Source organism: Populus trichocarpa, chromosome 7 (assembly GCF_000002775.5).
Source record: "Populus trichocarpa isolate Nisqually-1 chromosome 7, P.trichocarpa_v4.1, whole genome shotgun sequence".
Taxonomy (NCBI): domain Eukaryota; kingdom Viridiplantae; phylum Streptophyta; class Magnoliopsida; order Malpighiales; family Salicaceae; genus Populus; species Populus trichocarpa.
Window position 1 is genome coordinate 1551072 of NC_037291.2, and position 24107 is coordinate 1575178.

Here is a 24107-nt window from a genome sequence, read left to right on the forward strand (position 1 = left end):
TTTAAAAACAAGCTCGTATCACTTGCTACTGGATATCACTTGCCACTAGCTGTATGTTTGAAATACGGAGCTGTTGCAACAAAAGTGCTATTCATTTAACTCCACATTTCCCATCAGGATCAGACAGCAATTCAGTTCTCAGAGAATAAAAAATGTTCCTGAGTAATTTCCAATGAGGAGAATGAAACTACAGGTATAATTGATAGAAATAACAAGCAAGAATAATAATACATGCTCAAATTTCAAAAGAAACAGATAACTGAAGCCCAAAGTTGCAGTTTCCGGTTTTTTAATCTGAATCGGAATCAGGATTGGTAGACGATCTTACTGTCCTTTGACTGTTTTCATGGTAATCATCATCTTCATCATCTTCGTTATCTTTCTTCTCACTAATTATACCTGTAAGACAATGGTTTAGAGACTTGGCCGGGAGCTATCAAATGCACAGCAAGTTGGACAGTTACCTTTTTTTATCAGTATAATCTCAAGAGTCCTAGTGGCAAAATCATCTTTTCCTCCTATATCTTGAAAGCCAACCAGTCTATCTATTGCAATCCCTTTACTGAAAAAGTGAACAGTACATATCTTAGTATAATACCTGATAAACAAAAATGTAACTTCTGCATTTCAATATCTGATGCAAAACTCAAATATTAAGGTCACAGAAGAGAAGATGGATATGTATAGCTTGAAGCATAACAATAGCACACTTTGGCTAATCATTCAGTAATCATTAGCATTGATTGGTTGAAATCATTCTCCCCCCAACTACATGTCTGCCATTACCACTTAGTTTACAAGTAAATAGAATCATGAAAGCAAAGCCAAAATACAATGTCTATGTTCTTCTCTCGACTTCAAGAAACTATCGTTCAAGATGAGCATAAATAAAACAAAATGCAACGAATGTGGCCTCACCTGAAAAGCATGACACAAGGCAATGTTTTCACTCCAAGTTTGGCAACAAAGAAGGGTGCATTCTGCATTTGATTTGGAAATAAGTACAATGTACGTCAACTCATTTTACACACTAGAGCAGACATTTGCAATAAACAAAACTGTGATTTCAATTTAGCTGCCTAAGCAAACAACAAAAATTCAAGTACAGACCTCTGCATCCAGCTTGATGAATTTGGTATCAACATGCCTTGGTGCAAGAGACTTCAAATGCTTATCCATTATCCTAGGGTAGTTGATTAACATGATCACACATCATAGATCATAAAGCACATAGAATGTGTCAATTCCAGTAGCAAGTGCATGCGTGCATGTGTGCGTGTGCGTGTGCGTGCAAGAGAGGATTTAAGTGCTTTACTTGCATCGATAGAACTCCTTATGGTAGAAATGGCAAATTACTTTCTCAGTCCCAGTGACTTCACCCAGGAAATCCCCCTCGCTTATCTCCCTGTATTCCCCATGGCCTTTCCTCTGTAGGGCTTCTCGTTTCTCGGCTTCTTTCTATTCAAACAAATCCTATGGTGAATTTTAGCAGTTTCAGAAAGCTTAATCATTTCTAAACATACATGTGGTAAAATAAGGAATATGAACTTATTACCTTGAGAGCTGCAATCCTGTCTGCATGCAATTTTTCCAGCTCTGGATCCTACAGAACAAATGCAAGCAACTTTCAATAAATGAGATCATGGAAAATGCAAGTACCAATATTAATGAAACATCAAACTTACATCCATCAACTCATCAAGGTCAACTTCTTCATTGAAAGAACTCGACGACTTTAACTTCTCTTGAGCAAGAATTTCCTGTAACATAAGCATGTAATGTCAATAATAACTGTAAAAAAAATCAAAGATAACAAATTCAACGCCACCTTTTTATTTGAGTATTCAGTCCGTCAGATCAATTCAATCACATATATCTTTACCAACCATGAATGGAAAAGGCTAATATGTACAGCCAGGAATTAAGTTTGACCACCCGTTTCCCCAATCAAAATCAGTATTTTATAATTGTTGGAAGCAAAAGCCTTCCAGTTAAGAACTCTGAGAACACCATAATATATTTTAGCAATTCAACAAGCACAACAAAAGCAATAGGAGTACATAAAAAAGGTATGTGCTCGCACACAACCTGAAATGCATCCCCATCTCTGTTGCAAACTGTTAACTATCATTGGACCATATATTTGCCCCTAATTACTATTGATCCAGTAAACTGATCTCCCAATGGGCACGTACACACAGGAAACCTGGATTTCTACAATCACTTCTTAATTTGGCAAAAGTTCTTCAAAATTTCCACTTTAATCACCAACACACTATTTAGGCATCAATTTGCCCAAAATTCAATCTTTTCTATGAAGCAGAAGCAAGAAAGCTTCCCTCTTTCTTCCATCAACATTCTCATAAAGCAATAAATTTCTTCTCCAATAAATTTCAAAGCCACACAACAAACCTGATAAACCACAAAACATTAAGGGATGCAAAGTGGGTTTCCTTCATTGAAGGCTTAAAGTTGAAAGAAATCCAAAAAAAATAAAGCAAGCTTTACATCAAATTCCTTCAAATAAACAAAGACCCAACAGTAAGCAAAGACATATGCGACGGTTTCGACAAAAACCCATTTGAGAAAATAAAAAAAAGAAGACAACTTTAAAGACCAAACCTTCTTATAATCACGAGCAGCTGCTGCTATTACATTGCCAAATGCCAAATTTGACAATGTTGATTTAACTGCATCAGGATCCATTTTCCTGTCTGCAAAAAAACGAATCATAACACAATTAAGATTAGTGTCTTAAAAAAGAAAATTAAAATATCAAAAAGAGAAAGTGAAGCAGATCTAGAATTGGAACCTTAGCAAAGTTCGATCTGAAACAGTGAAAGAGGAAGAAAATTAAGGGCAATGGAGGGGAGTGGTGCCATGATGGGTTTCCTTTAATTAACCCACCCACAAAATCGAGGGACATGTCGTTTGCACCACCACTAGTTAGTTTTGAGTGTGTGAGACGACGTTTAGGTGCTGCCTTTTTGCATTTTTCATGAGTTAAGTTACCGGCAGTTCGTTTGCTACGTGAAGTACCATGTTTATACCTGAAACTTTGGAGTTTGCATTATTTATTTATTATTACCATTAAAAAAAATAAACCGGACCTTTGATAGGGTTTTTAGTAAATTAATTAGATCCCGAGTGATTTATCATGACTTGATTATATGGAGTAACTCTTAATTAATTTAATTTAAAATTTAATTTGAGTTATAAACAAGTCAACAAATTACAAAGTTAATCTGTTAGGTTGGATTTAATTGTTATACGATTTAACTTGAAATAAATCTAATTTCAAATCAAGTTTGTCACACTTGACATTGCGACGGCTTTTAAGATTAAAAAAAAAATAGATATTTGACATCTTGTTCTTAAAAAGAAAAATGTCTGGTTTAAGGAGTCGTCACCTAGTATTATGGTCACTATGAACCCTAACTGGTCAATAGAGATTCTATGGTATGAGACTAATTATGCAAAATGAAAGATACTATCACCCTTTAAACATTGTATCTGAGATAGGTTGCATTGCTGATTTTGTCTTAAATTGCTAAGTATTTGTTGTATTAAGCTTTTGATGGTATGCCTATAATATTCCTAACTTTGGCACCAATAAATATTCAACTACAAATACTTTCAACTCTGGCGTTCATAAATATTACGTGAAGAAAAGGTATGATATTCTTGACTTTGATGTCAGTAAATATTAGGGTTGATATTTTTTATTCTAATGTCAATAAATATCAGAGTTGATATTTTTTACTTTGGCGTTTGTGAATACTAGGATTGATACTTGTCGTGAATCTACTTACCTCAAACACTTTTGGATTGAATTTTTACAATGGTCATTTGACATGCGAGAATGAGAGAAGTGGTTTTTGGACCCTTTTAAATAGATGAGTTTTTGGTATTATATATAGATCCAATGAGTCATTATATTTGGGCCAAGCTTTTAATAAGCTTGATAAACTTGTTATCAAGCCTAAAAATGCATGAAAAAAAAAACATTTTTTTATGCTAAAACACAAAATGATATTTTTATTTTTTATTTTTTAGGCTAATCATGGTATTTTGTATGCTAAATTATGCAAAGAGATGTTTTTTTTTTAGCCTAGCCATATGCAATTTTTTTTTTAAAAAAACAAAATTTATGGGATTTTTATTGTTTATGCTATTTGTTTTAACAAAAGCAAAAAAAATAAAATAAAATAAAATACAACACAAATATTTCACTAATTCACTCCCACACAATTACAATTACACATAGTACATGTAATAAAAACACACAAAATCAACCAAAATTTGCAGAACATCTTCCTAACAAGATTCAGAAAAAGTCAAAAGTTGTATGGATGCGCTGGACATGAAGGAGCAGTGGTGGCCCGTGTACCACAGGCCACCACCACTGCTGGCTCATAGATTCATGTTCCACTCCTACTAGAGGAGCGTATAGGTTGTTGGATGTGAAGCCCCGCGGTATCCTCTTCACTCTCACACTGGTGGTGACACCCACCACTACTCGAGGAAGGAGATCCGGCCGCCTTAAGGTTCAACTTGCTCTCTCTTTCAGATCTCCTCTGCCAGCAATGAATCACTGTCACCTGAAAAAGAAAAGACACAGACAAATAGTTGATTTTAATTTTATTTCTGTTTTTTTAGATGTGATTCTTTCTTCCTCTCGGTTTTATCTTTCTTTTCTTCTTCTTTAGGTGACTAATCTGGTTGTTGGGTAGCGACGACATTGGTTTCGATGTGGATGTTGTTGCTATCACAAGTGAAAGAATCAGTTGCTGGAAGGAGGTGAAGGGGAAGAAATCAACGGTGCTGGGCTTTGTGGCTAGAGATGGGCTGCTTTTGGGAGGAGATGATGGTTATTACTTTTCTCTCTTTTTAATTTTTATTGGACGAGTGGTGACTGACGGTTAAGGGATAAAATGAGGCTAGTGTTGTCATAGTTATCAAATTCGAATCGGGAGTGAGGGGCCGGGTCCCAGGTTTCATAAGTCAACTTGGGTTAACCCGAAAAAATTAAAAAAATATTTGAAGTTTTAATATTTTATATGAAAAAAATTAAGAAACAATCCATATGAATATAGGCTATATATATTGTAAATAATGAAGTTTAAAAGAATATTTTAAAAAGTTTTTTATCCTACATTGAAAAGATACTATATTATCCTTTTAAGTTGAAGTGTTTAAACCAAAATTTATTCCACATTGAAAAAACACAATTTTTTTCTTATGAACATAGAATATATGTATTAAAGGGTTTCAAATCCCACATTGAAAAAATAACTTCTTTCTTGTGAACATAAAGTATATATATATTAAAGGGCTTCAAATCCCACATTGAAAAAATAACTTCTTTCTTATGAACATAGAGTATATATATGAAAGACCTTTAAATCCCATATTGAAAAGATATTATGTTATCCTTTTAAGTTGAAATATTTAAACCAAAAATTTTTTTTATCACACATTGAAAATACTTAACTTTTTTCTTGTGAATATAAAGTATATATATACTATATATACTAAAAGGATTTCAAATTTCACATTGAAAAAATAACTTTTTTCTTGGAAACATAGAGTATATATACTATATACTAAAGGGTTTCAAATCCCACATTGAAAAAATAAAACAATTTTCTAGTATTTATATAGTGAACTTTAAAAAGTGTTAATAACCAACTAAAAATATATATAAAAAAAGAGGGGTATAGGTGAAAAACCACATTTGAAAAAAAATATCGGGTCTCGTCCGGGTTCATCGGGGTCGCCTGGGTCATGGGTCAACCGAGTTTTGCCAGGTTGTTGCACTGGTCGATTTTTGTCTTTCCCGGACAGGGTCCCGGGTCGACTTGTCAGGTCGGTCCAGGTTTAATAACAATGAGTGTTGTTGTTGCTGCTGTGGGTGATGCTACCACAAGGAAGAGAGAAGTGAGGGGAAGTTGTTGTGCTGGTTGGGTTTGGTGGACTAGTAGTGAAGAGAGGAAGGGATGTAAACTATAAGTTAAGATTGAGGTTGTGATGGAGAAAATAAGGGTCAAGCTTTGGCAACAAAGAGAAAGATCAATGCGTATAAATAGATTGGTGAAGATAGGGGGACGACGGCACAGTAGCTGAAAAAATAGGGTTAGGTTTTGTTGTGTGTGTGTGTGTGTTTTTTTTGTTTCTTATAATGCCCTATGTTATCTGTGGCTTAGGGTTGTATTTATTGTACAAAAGTTTTGAAGTCCCAAACAAACACAAACTCTATCTTTTTTTCAAAATTTGTTTAAAATTTAAAAATCAAAAGAACTGAAAATATTCTGATGATGTTTTTCAAACTGAAAATCAGGGGAAAAGGGGAAAAACCACATTATAGTCTCTGATTTTCTACAAGTTGATAAATCACACCTTCAACTGAAATCAATCCCTAATCTTATATCTAATTTTTATCCTCTCTGAAATTAAATTAAAAGCAAATAGATCAAAATTTGAATTATAACAAAGTTAATAGACTACTCATACCGTTAGAATTAAGAAATTAATGATTAAGACTTTCAAATATAGCTAATAAGGATGTTGTTAATGACATATTGATGTAGAAGTGTTGGAGTATATTGGTGACTAGACATTAACTAGATGGGTAGCCCGTGCTATGCCACGGGCCGTGTAAAATCTTTTCAACGCTAAAAAAAAATATTTAGGCGACGATAATCTGAGACAAATCGGGTTAAATTTATTAAAACATGACTTGAAATATAAGATCAAAACAACACGCATAAAGAAAAGCGAAAATAAATCGTAAAGTTCAAAACCTAATAGCCTAATGTCAAAGATGAAAAAAAAAATATAACACCAAAGAAGAAAACCCGAGTAAACTCGAGCTAACTTGACGAACTTACAACCCGTGATATGATATCGAGATACAAAAAAGAATTTCAAAAGAAGGACCTAGCAAAAAAACACAAGTTCATTAAAAAAAATGTAAAAAAAAACCTAAACTAATCCAAGTTAATTTTTCCAACCCGCTCTTGGAATAACCAAACAGAAAGATAAGTAAAAAATGACAAAGCTCAAGGATAAATAATCTGATGCAAAATGATGAAATTGAAAAACAAAACTCATAAAAAATCAAGGAAAAAAATCTGAGCTAACCCGAGTTAACTTGGCTAACCCTCCATTCACGACATGAGTGTGATCGAAAAAGAAAATAGACTTGCATATTTAATATCGTGACATGATGTGCTAATATTAAATATGAAAAAAAAATTGTTTTGTTGCATTTTCAATTAAAAAACAATTGCACTACATTACCAAATACACACGAAGCAGTGGAGGGGAAATGAGAGAAAAACATGATTGTACAGGTAGCCAAAAGCATAATCCAGCAATTCCCAAGACTTGTGAAGACATTATCAATAGTAACAGAAAGCTGCGGGCAAGATTGAAATCCTATTTACTATGAATGGCAACATTGAAATTCCACCGCAAGGAGAAAATCTCAATAGCTTGAGAATCAACGAAACATATACTCTCTAGGGCTGATGATTTACCAAACAGAAACACTAGCATTAATCAGCATCAATACTATAATTGCAACCCAGAACCCATACATGCAAACATAAAGAAACAATGGCAACAATATTGGCTGCAAACCCTCTTTTCCTATCCTGGTAACTATCATATTCAAACTAGAAGCATGAAAGAGAGCTACACTACAACCATCGCATAAAATAGGAAAGCAGACACAAACCAAACTAAGAACATGTCCATTCCTCAATAAAAGAAAAGAATAATAAATAACAAGTCTTTTGAATCAGGAATTTGACACTCACAATTGACTTTACTCACTATGGATACAAGGATCCGTAAATCTACAAACAAATTGATTTCCTCTCAAGAAGGCAAAGATCTGGTTTGAATTTGAGCTTGACCCAGTAGGAATCTTTTCCTGAAGAACCAAAACTCTAAAGAAGACCACCTTACCCTACGCCTATATCGAGACACGAACGAGAAGTATAGAAATCCCCATGAAGATTAGTCAGTCATTCGATAAGTTTGAGTAGTTCAATCAAGAACTAAAGTATGAGAATCACTCACCACACACAGAGCACACATAACATGCAGCAATTTTGTTATTATTGTCAAAACTAAAAAAAAATATTTATATAAGAGTATTTATATGTAAATCCTAAAACTAATGGGTTAGACATGTACTCGATTGAAATAAAACCCAAATTAATTAAAATAAGATTTAAAATAACATAAATAAATAAATAAAACAATAGTCTAAGATTATTTTTCAGCATTTGCTGCATATGACAGTGAAAAATACCCAAGAGAAATAATGGTTGAAAAATCCTTGGTGAACAAAAGACTGATGCATTGTAAAAATAAGAATTAATTTTTGGCCAATTAATTTTTTTTGTTTGATATGGAATTATTGTAAAATAAGTAAGTCAAAGACTGCCACACAAGTTCCTAATAACATTAAGGACTCCTTATAGTGAATGAAATCCATAACTCTTAATGAAACCATGTCTTTTTTGTTTTTGCACTTTGCTGGAAGATTCTAGACCCAACTTCAAATATGTCGTTCTCTATTGTTCGGATGAATTAGCGGATTTACCATAATAGTTGGAAAGGTACAAAAGTCTAGTTTTCAACCTAATTGGAATCGCATCCAAACTTCTTCTATAACTTCAAATATGACCCGGAAAGTAGACAAAGGTCTTGATTAACATATTGAACCTTTTTAACCCAAGCATCTTGACTTAGCCAATTGAACTTCTCTTGCATCCACTTCGTTTTAGATCTTAGAATAGACCTATTGGATACTCCTAATGGATCCTTTGATGTCATAGCCTGGATCACCTCATCATCTTTTTCTTCAAAAGGATTCGATCTCGAATCATAACTTATATCAAACAAAGATAGATCAAAAACTTTGAATATATCACTAACATTATATTCACCTTATAAATCCACTTTGTGGGCATATCCTTCAAGGAATCTGAATGAACCATCTCTTTTAAGCATCAATTTTGATTTTTTATGTCAAAGAAATCTTTCTCTACGCATATACACCCAAACCCAATCTTCTAGTTCAAAGATAACCCTTTTTCATCTTTTGTTTGCTTGAAATGCATACTTTTCATTCTTTTTCATCTCTTTTAAGCATCAACTTTGATTTTTTATGTCCAAGAAATCTCTCTTTACGCATATACACCCAAACCCAATTTTCTAGTTCAAAGATAACCCTTTTTCATCTTTTGTTTGCTTGAAATGCGTACTTCTCATTCTTTTTCTCAAAATATTGGTATACCTTCTTAAGCAATGCTTTCATCACTTGTGCTTTTCTATTGTCATCAAATCTAATTCTTTCATCAATAAATAAAGAAATCAAATCTAGAAAAGTTAAACCATATACTATTTTAAATGGTGAATATTTTTTCCAATCTAATAGTTTAGCACATAACAATTTCTTTTATAACATATTAAACAAAAATTATAAATGCTTAATATGCTTACCATGAATATCATCAAAGTAATCAACAACAAAGCTACTTATGAATCACACAATATATGATTCATCAATCTCATTAAATTACTATATGCAATGGTAAGATTAAACAACATGACTAACCATTCAGACAATTCACATTTAATCTTAAAGTTATTTTCCCTTTCATTCCCTACTTTCATCTTAATTTGATGATAACTATTTTTCAAGTCAATCTTACTAAACACACAAGATCTATGCAACTAATTAAGAATATCATCAAGTCTAGAGATATCATGTCTATACTTTACTATACTATTGTTCAGTGCACCCTTTATCAATGGCAAACAACTATAAATCTCAGGAAATACATAGCAAGATTTGGACAACTTGATCCGATATATCGTCCTGAAATTTTACACCAAGATAAAAAAAGATCTTTGAAAATTTCTAGCAAACTTTCAGCTTGATCTAACGATTGGTTAAAAATTATGCTTATTGGTTTTATTAGTTTTGAATAATATAATATTTTAGAAGATTATAAAATGCTGTATATTTTTAAATAACTTGTTCTTTTGATATGTCTGTTCTGAGGCTTAGTGTAGGTATGGTGTCTCGCTGGCACCGCTCCTACGTTGCTGGTAATGGACCCGGGATTTGGATCGTGTCAATACTAGTTCTTCATAAATTTTAAATCTTGATGAATAAAAAGAAAATAAAATTTGTCAAAAAAGTTACAGAACCACATACATTCCATAAAGTATGAACAATAATGAAAAGAAAAATAATATTAAAAATTGATATAAGCCACATAACATAGGAGTTCATGCATGCCAAAATTTCAATATAAATTAATTAGAGTGATCGTGTTGATAATATGTTAAAAAACAAAGAACAAGTAAAAACATATATATTTAGAATAAAACATAAAAGAAAAATTCATACATTTTTTTTATATATTTTTTTTTCCAAAAAATACAAGACAAGTAGTTTATTCATAAAAAAAAAAAACATTAAAGAACACTAGAAAACCTAAGTGTCATGTAAAACTAAAAGACTAAACCAAAAAGTCATGAAATTCATTTAATATATATAATTATAGATTTTATAATAGTAATTACTTATAAATTTTTTTTCCTTAACGTATATTTTACATTTTCTCTAAATAATTTGCGAACCTAACCATTCAATTTATGTGTCATTCTTTTACTGCTTTACTTTATGGGTATTAAAAAACAAAAAGAAACAACTCAAGTGATTTTAGCTTGAAAGGATGTCATTAGTATAGCCTTAGTCAAATGATCTATGATTTTCAATAATAGTATCAAGTAAAGAATTAAATTTTTTTTTCTTTTAAAGGGGCAACTAAGAGGATGAAGATTTTCAAAGGGGCTAATTAATCGATTTCAGAACCTTTTTACAAGAAGAATTTTCAACATACAGAAAAGGTTCAGACAACGAACATTTTTTATCATTCTTCGCCCACGATTACCTCTTGCAGGTCGAAGAATTCTATTCCTATTACTGAACTTATTAACTATTTTCTCTTCTTTTCATCATCATCAGTTCAGAATCTTTGCTTCTTCAACTTTGCCATTCTCTTCACTCTTAACTTCATTAGCTTCACTATGCTTCCGCTTAAGGAAGTTAACAAGTCCTTCAAGGGCAACATCAGCATTTTCACTTGCCATGAGTTCCTCTGCTACCTCTGCTGGGGTTACGTTAGTACTCTCCATTAGCCCTTCAATTTCGTCATAGAGATAATGGTTCTTGTCGCGAATGTCAAGGTAATTAGAAGCCAGAATACTGAATGCTTGAGGTGTGCAGTAGGGCATGTTAATATGCACATCCATTCTACCAGGACGCAGCAGAGCAGGGTCTAGCCTGTCCTTATGATTGGTCGTGAACACAATGATTCGCTCATCACCGCAACTTGACCACAATCCGTCAATGAAATTCAGCAATCCAGATAGTGTCAACTGCAAAAAAGACACGAACAGAATCAAATTAACAAATTAGGCCATCTTGTGCACAAACAATATAAGTTGCAGATTAGGAAATTTTAAGCTTGAAGGGAAATGAGTACTAACCGTGGAGTTAGAACCATCATACTGATCCCCTCCTTGTTGCCGATCCCGCGTTTGCACACTACAATCGATATCCTCAATCACCAAGATTGACCGACTCGTGGTGGACAGAAGAACCCTCCTCAGATCGGAATTAGAAGACAAACTAGTTAGCTCCAAATCATAGATATCGAACTTGAGATAGTTAGCCATGGCAGCAATCAAGCTTGATTTTCCAGTCCCAGGTGGTCCATACAGCAGGTACCCACGTTTCCAAGCCTTGCCCACTTTCTTATAAAATTCTTTTCTTCCCAAAAATCTCTTCAAATCATCAACTATCATCTTCTTCAACTCTGGATCCAAAGCTAAAGTATCAAAAGTAGAAGGATGTTCAAGATTTATGGACCCCTGACGATTATAAAGCTTAACAACCTTCTCTTCATCTTCTATCTCTTTACCCCTCTTCAAAACATGAGGCAAGTAACAATCCATAACTTTCTCTTTGTACTTCTTGTTAAAGGACAATTCAAAACTCCTTTTTTCTTCGGAGTAACCGTCGTTTTGTTGCTCTGTACAGACATAAGCCCACTTCAACATGATATTCTCGTACACATCTGTAACTACCTCACCTTTTTCGATTGCGACAGAGAAGGTCCTTTGTCTTGGTGTCTTGCCGATTTTGAGTCTCTCTGTTGATGGGCTAATTTTAGTTTTGAGATAGATTTCTGCTGCATCATAAACTTGGTTGCGAGACACGCCAAAATGCTCATCAATGACAAGGGTGATGTTAGGGGAGAGAGGAGTGAAGAGGTAGGGAATGGCAGTGGATAAATAAGAGCGAAGCTCATCAGGGATTAGTTCCTTTTCCATGGAACGGATAAGCATGATTGATCCTGCAAAAGAGGCATAAGCAGAGAATAATGTGGATACTGATCGAGGCATGTTCGTTGGAGAAAACATGGTTATGGACCTATGGTTGCAAAGATTCTGAGAGGGCTAATTGTTTGTGACTGGTGAGAAATATGAGCCATTGAGGTCTAATTTATAGACGAGCCATGGAAGCTATCGTGGTGGTCTTTTTTTTTTTTGGGGCTGTACCGCAACCCGGTTTATGATTTTTTAAATATTTTTTTTATTTGAACTTAATTTTTTATATATTTTATATTATTTCAATATGCAATGGAAAAAATAATATTTAAAAAAATAATACTTATAGTTATATTTTTTTCAAAATTTCATGTATATTTTACATTTTCTCATAATAATTTGTCAAAATAACCATTCAATTTATGTGTCATTCTTTTACAGCTTCACTTTATGGGTATTGAAAAACAAAAAGAAACAACTCAAGTGATTTTAGCTTGAAAGGATGTCATTAGCATAGCCTTAGTCAAATAATCTATGATTTTCAATAATAGTATCAATTAAAGAATTATTTTTTTTATTTTGCCTTTTTTATGCTTTTTTCTTAATATACATCTATTAGATTGTGTTAATTAAACTTTTTGGAGGTTACTGATACGTGGCCATTTTATGGAAAAATTTGATTATATAGTGTACAAAAGCCTTAAATTGGATTTAATTAAGCTCCTCTAATGAATTTAGCATGCTCAATAATGACACTTTGGTTGCTTTATGTTATACTCATTACCTTTTCACCTTTAATCTTTTTTGTTTTACAACTTACAAGCAATGTACGGCCCAGTGGGTCAGTCAAGTCTAAAAAAATAATTAATTTAGAATTGGTTTGATTAGATTCGATTAACCCGTGTTTCGATATATTTCATTAAATCTAATTAATTTCTTTTTAGAAAATGAAAACTTCAAAACAATATTAATTTTCTCTCTTTTTTTTAATAGATTCGGAACATCTGACAATAGTTTAATAGATCGCATCCAATCTGGTTCACTTCTACGGATGAGTGTGAGATATCCCTCTCTCGAAGGATGATGGTGTGTGTATTTGTTATTTACAGTTCATAAAAGCAAGGAGATTCCATTTAAGTTGCAGTGCGTGTCGTTGTTTTGTAATGTTATTTTGGGGTAACCTCGGATGCTTCTCAATCTCTTACATAGTTCTCAATCTATTTTTTAATAATGTAAAATATTAAAATTATATGTTTTTATATTTAATTAGTGTTAGAAATTTAATTTTTTTAATAAAGCAAAAGATAAGGGTAATAAAGTAATATATGATGTCAATGTCGTCAATGTGAATGTGAAAACCTTTTGCAGTTAAACTTTACAAGAATAAGCAAAATTCTACTCTGCAATTGCTTTGAACTTTCTTCTTACTCCTTTTTGATGTTTTCTTTTGACAATCAAGTTCCCTTTGCATTATTGCTAATAGGGAAATTTCTTATTTTTCTACTCTCAATTATTAGAAAGTACATTGTAGTGTTAGAGTATATATCATATAGCTAATTGGTTGATTGATTAAATATTGTATTTATTTTATTCATGTAAATATATTTATTTTTAATGAAAGTTTTATTTATCTATAATATTCATTAAATGTTTTATTATTGAACTTAGAGTAAATATAAAGTCTTTAGAACAAAAATATTTTACAAATAAAATTATAAAGTCGTTATAATTATGAGATTCATATTGTATCAAAATATTGTTCGTAAATTAAGACTGAACATTAATTAAAGTTGTTGAGACTGATACATATTATAATATTCTTTTTATGAAAGGAAACAACTAATTTCATAAACTGAGGTATGAGGGGTACCTAGAACTAATATGTAGGTGCTTGTTAGATGACATGTACACTAAACTGATCCACATGAGAATTCCATATGAAAAGATCACATGTGTTTATGGAAAAGTTTACGTGACAATTGTACAAGTGATCTTTAGATTTGATATCACTAAGTTATCTTATATAGAGAATGTTATGCTTTGATCTTGTTACACGTTGTCTTAATCAAGTGTAATAAATGGACACATATTTGGTATAGCATGAATTACATAAAGTTATTTGAGTAATCAATAGAGAACTTATCACTCTAAATGAATTATAGAAAGTGTTCTATATGTTTTCAAATAGTATTGATAGTAAATCCTTGCACAAGATGCAATGATATTCGAAAAGAGTTTTAAATCTTATTTAAAGATTTAATGACTATGGTGTTGAGGACAAACATGATTTAATAGAGTAGATACATTTCATGCTATAATGATTAAATCAAAACATTGTTGATAAAAGTGAATGTATATATATATATAAAAGAGTTTTTTCATAGGTTTTTTTTACTATTTTCAAATAAAAAAGACATAAATAATTAATGTGTTTTTTCATAGGTTTTTTTTACTATTTTCAAATAAAAAAGACATAAATAATTAATGTGTTTTTTTTATTTAATATACCAACATTTTTTAATAATATAAAATATTAAAATGATATATTTTTATATTTAGTTAGTGTTAAAAATTTAATTTTTTGATAAAGCACAAGATAAAGGTAGTAAAATAATATATGATGTCAACACCAATGTGAAAGCCTTTTGCAATTAAACTTTACAAGCATAAGCAAAATTCTACTCCATGCAATTGCTTTGAACTTTCTTGTTACCCCCATCAACAATTTCCATGACCAACTTTTCACAAATTCTAGACCATTTTTGGGTTTTATTTCCACGCGGTTTCCATCCAAGTCAGGGTCAATGCTTTTTCTTGATGCTTTCCTTTGACTACCAAGTTTCCTTTGCATTATTGCTACTAGAGAAATTTCTCATTTTTCTACACTCAATGATCAAAAAGAACATTGCATCTAGTGTTAATGTATATATCCTATAGCTAATTGGACGGTTACATGTTGTATTTATTTTGTTCATATAAATATATTTATTTTTAATAAATATTAAATATTTAATTGATGAATTTAATATTTGATTAATGAATCTTGTGTAAAAATAAAATCTTTGAAAAACAATATTTTGCTGATGTAATTATAAAGTCGTTATAATTATGAAATTTTATTGTAATAAAACATTGTTTCTAAATGTTTCCTCGTCAATGCTCTATTAAGACTGGATATTAATTAGAGTTATTGAGACTGATGCATATTATATTTTTCCTTTTAAGAAATGAAGCAATTGTTCTTATAAATTAAGGTATAAAAAATACCTGAAACTAATATGTGGGTGCTTATTATATGACATGTACACTAAACTGATCCACATGAAAATTTCATATAAAAAAATCATATGTATTTATGAAAAAATTCACGTCGTCATAGTTTTATAAATAATCTTTAGATTTTTTTACAGTAGTATTACACGTTGGAATTGGAACCTTAGCAAAGTTCGATCTGAAACAATGAAAGAGGAAGAAAATTAAGGGCGGTGAAGGGGGCTGGTGCAATGCTGGGGCTATTTTAATTAACTCACCCACAAAAGCAAGGGACATGTCATTAGCACCATCCCATAGTTAGTTTTGAGTGCGTGAGACATCGTTTAATTGCTATCTTTTTGCTTTTCTCATGAGTTAAGTTACCGGCAGGTCAGTTGCTATGTGAAGTAGATTTGATAGGGTCTTGACTCGGTTTATTAGATCATGAGTTGATCTATCGAGTTGATTTGATTTTATCAAGTTAATTTTCATTTAATATCATTTAAAATTTGATTTGGGTTATGAATAGATCAACAACTCGCATAGTTAATCCATGAGATTGGATTTATTTATTATATGATTTAATTTGAAATAAATTTAATTTCAAATTAATTAAAAATAATTTAATCATTATGCTAGAATTAAGAAATTCATCATTGAGACTTCCAAATATAGCTAACGATGATATTGTCAATGACATATTGATGTAGTTTCATGTTGCCAAGTGTTGGAGTACATTGACGACTTAGACATTAATAAGGCGCCAGTCTTTGAAGAAGTTAGGCCTAGCAGAGATCACATAATCCCTTTGCTTCATGAAAAATAATTTTTTATATTTTTTATATTTATTTATTATTAAAAATATTTGTCAATAAAAAAACTTTCTAGTCAAAAATAAATTTGATTTGGTTTCTAGAAAAGTATTTTCCTTTTATTTTAGACGAAAAACACTTTTTAGAAGTTATGAAAATTTTTAAAATGTCATGTTATTTGCTGATTATATCAATTTGGTCCTTAAACTTTTAATTGCTATATATTTTGTTTTGAATCTTTTTTTTTTCAATTTTATCTTTTAGAATTTGATTTAATTTGATTTTTATATCAATTTTGATCTTTATTTTTATAATTGTTATTTGCTTTTCTCTTATTATTTTCTTAATTGAATTTTTTTATGTATCAAATTTGATCCTCATTCTTTTGATTGTTATTTATTTTAATTATTTAAAATAATTTATGAAATTATGATTTTTTTTTAATTTCATCATCTTTCAACTTTTTTATCTGTTAGATTTGATTTCTATTATTTTGATTGTTATTTATTTTATTTGAGATAATTTATAAAATTAGATTTTTTTTAAAATTTTTTTCTCATTCAACTTTTTAATTTGTAAAATTTGTTCCTTATTATTTTAATAAACTTGAAAAAATATTAATAATTTATTTTACAACTCATTTTCCATGACACAGCCAAACACTGGAAAGTGTTTTTCAACTTATTTTCTATGATACTATCAAATATCGAAAAATAATTTACTTTTTAGGAATTTATTTAAAAAAAATATTTTCTAAAAAAAACTACTTTCCAACAAACAAATAGGAGTCGTAATTTCACTCTTCAAGGACGAGAATGAATTCTTTGAACAATCTAGAATACAGGAATATAAGGAGCCAAAAAAGCTAAGAGTATTTTTAATGACAAAAGTCATTTAAAATAACCAAATTATTAATATAGTTATTTAAATAGTGCAAATATAATTTATTTTTTTGTGTTTTTCAACTTAAAAAAAATATTTTAACAACTCATTTAAATATGACAATTGAAGTGAAAGCTTGGTGTTATTATTCGATTTTAGAAAAGGAAAGCGAGAGACAAGATGAAAAAGACAAATTTTTGTTAGCCCACGACTATAATCTTCTTCCTCCATGCTTCTGGTTTTTGTTTTGGCTACCCTGATAGAGCTGCTAAAACAGAACATAATATGCTAAATTAACAGGAAGATTTTTTGACTTTTGTTTTGGCTAATCCCTCTGGAGATGCCTAAAAGGCAGGAGAAGATACAATGGCAGCCAAGTGCTTGGCCTCAATCAGCAACCTAACAGGGGTATAGGCCGAAACAATACTTGAATTGAAACAAGAATAAGCACGTCAGTTTTTACAGCAGTCTGAGTGTGTAAGCCAATTCCTGAGCTGGAAAACCTCCCACACAAAGTACCACAACACCAACACAAAAAAACTCTCACCGGCAGAGATTGTGCAACAATACCAGGATACGGTTAGCTGAAATGACAACACAATTACAGGGAGTGTTTATTTTCGTGATTAAACTTGCTTTTAAAATTGTTTTCTGCATAAACAAAACATCAAACTATGTTTTTTAACAGTTTTGATGTGATAATGTCAGAAATTAAAAAAAAAACATAACTAAAAAACATTGTTTTAAAGCATTTTCAATTGAAAAACAAATTTACACCAAGTACACAGTGGAGGGGAAATGGGAGAAAAAAACATGATTGTACAGGCAGCCAAAAGCATAATCCAGCAATTCCCGAGACCTGTGAGGACATTAGCAAGAGTAGCAGAAAGCTGCGAGCGAGATTGAAATCCTATTTACTATGAATGGCAACATTGAAATAGTAGCTTGAGAATCAACGAAACAGATGAGAGATAGGAACCAAAACAATAGTCCAGTACAAAAAATGTAGAGATAAGATAGTCCAAGAATCTAAACAAATAGCAGGAATTAATAGCTGAAAATCTGTAAGTGCAGTGCAAAAAATCACAGCAGTACTCTCGTTGATAGCTGATAGCATACCTGTCACAGGCAAGAAACAAAAGCAAAATAGGAGACTTACAGCTACATTGGTTTTACATTATCTCCTGTATTCTCCCTGTGTCCGAACACCCCTCTAAACCAACCATCTTCCACCGGGAAAGACACCAAATTCGGACCCCAACTTGCATTTACAATTTTCGTAGATGGCATCAATTATTGCACCATTTTCCACTCCATTTCTAAATCTGAGAGAGATTCCATCATCAATCGCTCAATTTTCCACACACTGTTGTTCTCTCTAATAAGGGTTTCATGCGTCATAGCAAGATTTCCAGAAGATATCGAGAGATATCTTAGCACATGAAGTGAAATGGGATTGATCCAGGTAGTATTTAACTTACCTGGATAAAACTGGAGACAGAGCTCATGTAGCTTTTATCAAGTTTGCCATCAGGATGAGCTAAAAATGCAATTTTAGGGACAAAACAGGACTTCTACTTGAACTATCAAGTAATGATGCATTCGCTAAGAACATAGGAACTGGTGTCTGTTGCATAAACAATCAAGTACTGCCTTCAATTTCAGAACTTCTGCATAAACCCATCATGATTCTGAACAGAAAAGAGTACTCGTTTAGCTGTTATATAGAGAAAGTTAACTCCTCAACAGCTCATTTTTTTAATATTATGAGCTAAAATGCAATTTGGCTTTGTTGAATTGAGCCATTTATGTCAAGCCCAGATACTCTCTGGGGCTGATAATTTACCAAACAGAAACACTGGCATTAATCAGCATCCACATTATAATTGCAACCCAGAACCCACGCATACAAACAGAAAGAAACAATGCCAACAATATTGGCTGCAAACCCACTTTTCCGATCCTAGTAACTATCGTATTCAAACTAGAAACAAGAAAGAGAGCTACACTATGGCAGGAAGCAAGAAAGCAGACACAAACCAAACGGAGAACAAGTTCATTCCTCAATAAAAGAAAAAATAATAATAAATAACAAGTCTTTTGAGTCAGGAACCTGACACTTGTAGTTGACTTTGCTCACTGTTAACACTCTCCCCTATACAACAGATGACCAGATGATGTTTCTGAAACAAATCACTTGTCCTGCAGCACAAAATTCGAATCAAATTGAAGGCAAGGAACCTATTATTTTAACAGGTTGAAAGAGACAAGAATAAAAATTCCCAAAAGATTGGACTTACAATGGGAAGCAGGAACAACTCTTTTCGTAGGAATCTGGAAATCCAGAGTTAAATAAGTGGAGAAGGCAAAGATGCAAAAAAACTAATGCACTGAAGCATCCTCTATTATATGATAAGCACACAAGAAAATGGTACTAAAGTGATATATGATGTCAACGCCAAAGTGAAAGGCCTTTTAGCTAAACTTAACAAGCATCTACTCTATGCAATTGCTTTGAACTTTTTTGTTACTCCATTAACAGTTTCCATGACCAAGTTTTCGCAAAATTCTAGACCATTTGTGGGTTATATTTCCACGCGGTTATGCAAGAACACAAAAGGTTTCCATTTCCATCCAAGCCAGGTTCAATGCTATTTCTTGTTGTTTTCCTCTGACAACCAAATTTCCTTTGCATTATTGCTGCTAGAGAAATTTCTCATTTTTCTACACTCAATGACAGGAGAGAGCATTTCATCTAGTAGCTAGCAAACTAGACATTTCATAAAGAATTGCACATATAAAGATGAGGAAAGCCTCCTCATTATAAATCATATTAGCCTTTGTTAACGATTCCACTTCGCCATTTTATGAATAATAGAGGAATTATGGAGATTGAAGACCCAAATCAAGGATTTCAATTTCAACTGCCATGGATAGTAATAGTACTTTTAAAGGGGCAATTAAGAGGATGAAGATTTTCAAAGGGGCTAATTAATCAATCTCAGAACATTTTTACAAGAAGCAAAATTTTCAACATCCAGAAAAGGTTCAGATACCGAAAAAATTTTGGGGAACCATTCTTCGCCCACAATTTCTTCTTCTTACACCTCTTGCAGCTCGAAGAATTCTATTCCTATTAATAAACTTATTAACTATTTTCTTTTCATCAACATCAGTTTTCAGTTTCTTTGCTTCTTCATCTCCAACTTTGCCATTCTCTTCACTCTTAACTTCATTAGCTTCACTATACTTCCGCTTAAGGAAGTTAACAAGTCCTTCAAGGGCAACATCAGCATTTTCACTTGCCATTAGTTCCTCTGCTACCTCTGCTGGGGTTACGTTAGTACTCTCCATTAGCCCTTCAATTTCGTCATAGAGATAATGGTTCTTGTCGCGAATGCCAAGGTAATTAGAAGCCAGAATACTGAATGCTTGAGGTGTGCAGTAAGACATGTTAATATGCACATCCATTCTACCAGGACGCAGCAGAGCAGAGTCTAGCCTGTCCTTATGATTGGTAGTGAACACAATGATTCGCTCATCACCGCAACTTGACCACAATCCGTCAATGAAATTCAGCAATCCAGATAGTGTCAACTGCAAAAAAGACACAAGAACAGAATCAAATTAACAAATCAGGCCATTTTGTGAACAAACAATATAAATTGCAGATTATAAAATTTTAAGCTTGAAGGGAAATGATTACTAACCCTGGAGTTAGAACCATCATACTGATCCTCTCCTTGTTGCCGATCCCGCATTTCCATATTACAGTCGATATCCTCAATCACCAAGATTGACCGATTCGTGGTGGACAGAAGAACCCTCCTCAGATCGGAATTAGAATATATACTAGTTAGCTCCAAATCATAGATATCGAACTTGAGATAGTTAGCCATGGCAGCAATCAAGCTTGATTTTCCAGTCCCAGGTGGTCCATACAGCAGGTACCCACGTTTCCAAGCCTTGCCCACTTTCTTATAAAAGTCTTTTCTTCCCAAAAACCTCTTCAAATCATCAACTATCATCTTCTTCAACTCTGGATCCAAAGCTAAAGTATCAAAAGTAGAGGGATGTTCAAGATTTATGGACCCCCACATGCCACCATGATCACCCCCATCCTCATCATTGAAAGGACACTCACGATTATAAAGCTTAACAACCTTCTCTTCATCTTTTATCTCTTTACCCCTCTTCAAAACATGAGGCAAGTAACGATCCATAACTTTCTCTTTGTACTTCTTGTTAAAGGACAATTCAAAACGCTTTTTTTCTCCGGAGTGACTGTTGTTTTGTGGTTCTGTACACACAAAAGCCCACTTCAACTTGATATTCTCGTACACATCTGTAACTACCTCACCTTTTTCGATTGCGACAGAGAAGGTCCTTTGTCTTGGTGTCTTGCCGATTTTGAGTCTCTCTGTTGATGGGCTAATTTTGGTTTTGAGATAGATTTCTGCTGCATCATAAACTTGGTTGCGAGACATGCCACAATGCTCATCAATGACAAGGGTGATGTTAGGGGAGAGAGGAGTGAAGAGGTAGCGAATAGCAGTGGATAAATAAGAGCGAAGCTCATAAGGGATTAGTTCGTTTGCCATGGAACGGATAAGCATCACTGATCCTGCAAAAGCGGCATAAGCAGAGAATAATGTGGATACTGATTGAGGCATGTTCGTTGGAGAAAACATGGTGATGGTTGCAAAGATCGTGAAACTAGGGGACCTTTTTGAGATTCAGAGAGGGCTAATGGTGTCTGGTTGGTGAGATATATGAGCCTTGGAGTACGAATTTATAGGCTAGTGAAGGAAGCTATCGTGATGGTCTATTCTTCGTATCCTTCTTCAGCAAGGAAATGTGAGCCGGTTGCTAATAGGAGCATGTGATCAGCTAGCTTACCCATTAAAGGCAGAGTCTTGCATAATTAGGACAGCAAATATTCAATGAAATGAGAGGTGTTAAGAGGGATTAGTCCTCATGGTAAGTTTAGATGGATAGGGATGCCAAATGTTTGGCCAAACTACATATACACTCTTTAACTATCATTGAGGTTACAATTAGGTCATTCATCTACAAAAAGTCTAGGGCAACTATTAAGTTATAATGATACATCCAATCTTAACTTTTCATCTATGGAAAATGATATTGCCTTGAATCACGAGTTATGTGAATTTATCAATCCAATATTCTTTATTTTATAAAAAAATAAAAAAAATAAAAAGAAAAAAAATCAATAGGCTTAAGCGAAGTTTTTTTTTTCCAAGCTGAATGGATAATAGGTGAACCTAAGTTTTTTTTAAGTCATATTAGATTAATTTTTTTTTATTTTTTTAAAAACTCGACCCGACTTAGATTTCAATTAATCCACTTGGTGGGATTTGATCTTAAGTGGATAATAATAGCACTCCTCTCAATCAATAAAGTTATTACAATCTTAAATGATATTATTAATTGGTTAAGTCTGATTGAATTTAAATCTTATTGGAATAATATCTTTTCTTTTCATTAGTAGTTCTTTTTTTCCCATTAAATTCCTCTATTGGTATAGATCTTTTAAATTTATGGAAATTTTATCATCCTTCATCTATCAATAAAAGTTATTTTCAATAAATATGCGCATACTTATTGATAATCTTTTTTATAAAAATTTTCAGAATTTCATGTATGTTTTACATTTTCTCAAAATAATTTGTCAAACTAACCATTCAATTCAGTGTCATTCTCTTACTGCTTCACTTTACGGGTATTCAAAAACAAAAAGAAACAACTCAAGTGATTTTTAGCTTGAAAGGATGTCATTAGTGTAGCCTTAGTCAAATAATCTATGATTTTCAATAGTAGTATCTTGAATTTCCTTTTCTTATGCTTCTTTCTTGATGTACATCTAGATTGTGTGTTAATTAAACTTTTTGGAGGTTATTTGATGGAAAATTTTGATTATAGTGTACAAAAGCCTTAAATTGCATTGGATGTGCTTAATTACGTGATTTTGAGACTTTTTTATATGTGGAGTATAGAGTTGAAACCTTGATTATATTTGAGGGTCTGATCATGGAGTTTCCCCCCTCTCTCTCTATCGCACGATCCTTTATTTTATTGATAAAAAAAAATATTTGGGAATGCTGTTGAAATCGCGTTCTCTTAAAATTTAAATTTTTTTATTTATTAAAAAATAATTTTTTTATATTTTTGGATTGTTTTGATGTGCTGATCTTAAAAATAATTTTTTAAAAATAAAAAAAATATTATTTTAATTTATTTCTAAACAAAAAAAACATTTTAAATCATAACCGCTACTGTAATTCTAAATAGTCGCACGTGAAGGTGAAAGAAAACTAGGGATACCACCTCACAAGCTCACAGAGAGAAGGGAGACAAGAGATGAATTCGAGCACCATAGCAGACAAAAACGTTTGGTGGTATCGAAAAATCGAATTAAATAAAGTCTATATCAATATATTTTATATGTGGAAAGAGTTTAGAGCGTATGTGAAACTCCACTAATGAAGTTGACGTGCTTAATAATCATATTTTGGTTGCTTTGTAATATACTCAGTTCAATAATCATATCAAAATCCCTTTTAGCTTCTTCTTCTTCTTCTTGTTCTTTCTTTTACAGCTTACAAGCACGATCCAGTGGGTAGGTAATGCCTAAAATACTAGTAATGCTTAAAATATTAATTTAGAGTTGATTTGATTAATTCATGATTTGATTGATTTTGTTAAAATTTATATATA

The 24107-nt window shown here is 32.2% G+C and overlaps 2 protein-coding genes across 6 annotated transcripts; both read right to left on the bottom strand.

Moving 5' to 3' along the window:
* Nucleotides 1-71: 71 nt before the first annotated feature.
* Nucleotides 72-15909, bottom strand: LOC7495501 (thioredoxin domain-containing protein PLP3B). 2 transcript variants are annotated; one of them, XM_052454340.1, is made up of 9 exons: nucleotides 15859-15909; nucleotides 2623-2714; nucleotides 1686-1760; nucleotides 1556-1603; nucleotides 1316-1458; nucleotides 1111-1183; nucleotides 919-980; nucleotides 465-562; nucleotides 72-399 (listed from the first exon to the last, which is right to left on the bottom strand). In XM_052454340.1, the coding sequence occupies exons 2-9, from the start codon at nucleotides 2704-2706 to the stop codon at nucleotides 290-292; spliced, it is 693 nt and encodes a 230-aa protein (XP_052310300.1). In that variant the 5' UTR covers nucleotides 2707-2714; nucleotides 15859-15909; the 3' UTR covers nucleotides 72-289. The 2 variants fall into 2 exon arrangements, with proteins under 2 accessions (XP_052310300.1, XP_002310266.1); XM_002310230.4 differs by lacking the exon at nucleotides 15859-15909 and adding an exon at nucleotides 2813-2969.
* On the bottom strand, nucleotides 10871-22283 carry LOC7495499 (AAA-ATPase At2g18193). 4 transcript variants are annotated; one of them, XM_052454336.1, is made up of 3 exons: nucleotides 21375-22283; nucleotides 11581-11875; nucleotides 10871-11469 (listed from the first exon to the last, which is right to left on the bottom strand). In XM_052454336.1, the coding sequence occupies exons 1-3, from the start codon at nucleotides 22058-22060 to the stop codon at nucleotides 11053-11055; spliced, it is 1398 nt and encodes a 465-aa protein (XP_052310296.1). In that variant the 5' UTR covers nucleotides 22061-22283; the 3' UTR covers nucleotides 10871-11052. The 4 variants fall into 4 exon arrangements, with proteins under 4 accessions (XP_052310296.1, XP_052310298.1, XP_052310297.1 ...); XM_052454338.1 differs by lacking the exon at nucleotides 11581-11875 and adding an exon at nucleotides 20694-20966 and having other exon boundaries at nucleotides 10871-11196; nucleotides 21080-22281; XM_052454337.1 differs by lacking the exon at nucleotides 11581-11875 and having other exon boundaries at nucleotides 21080-22283.
* Nucleotides 22284-24107: the final 1824 nt, after the last annotated feature.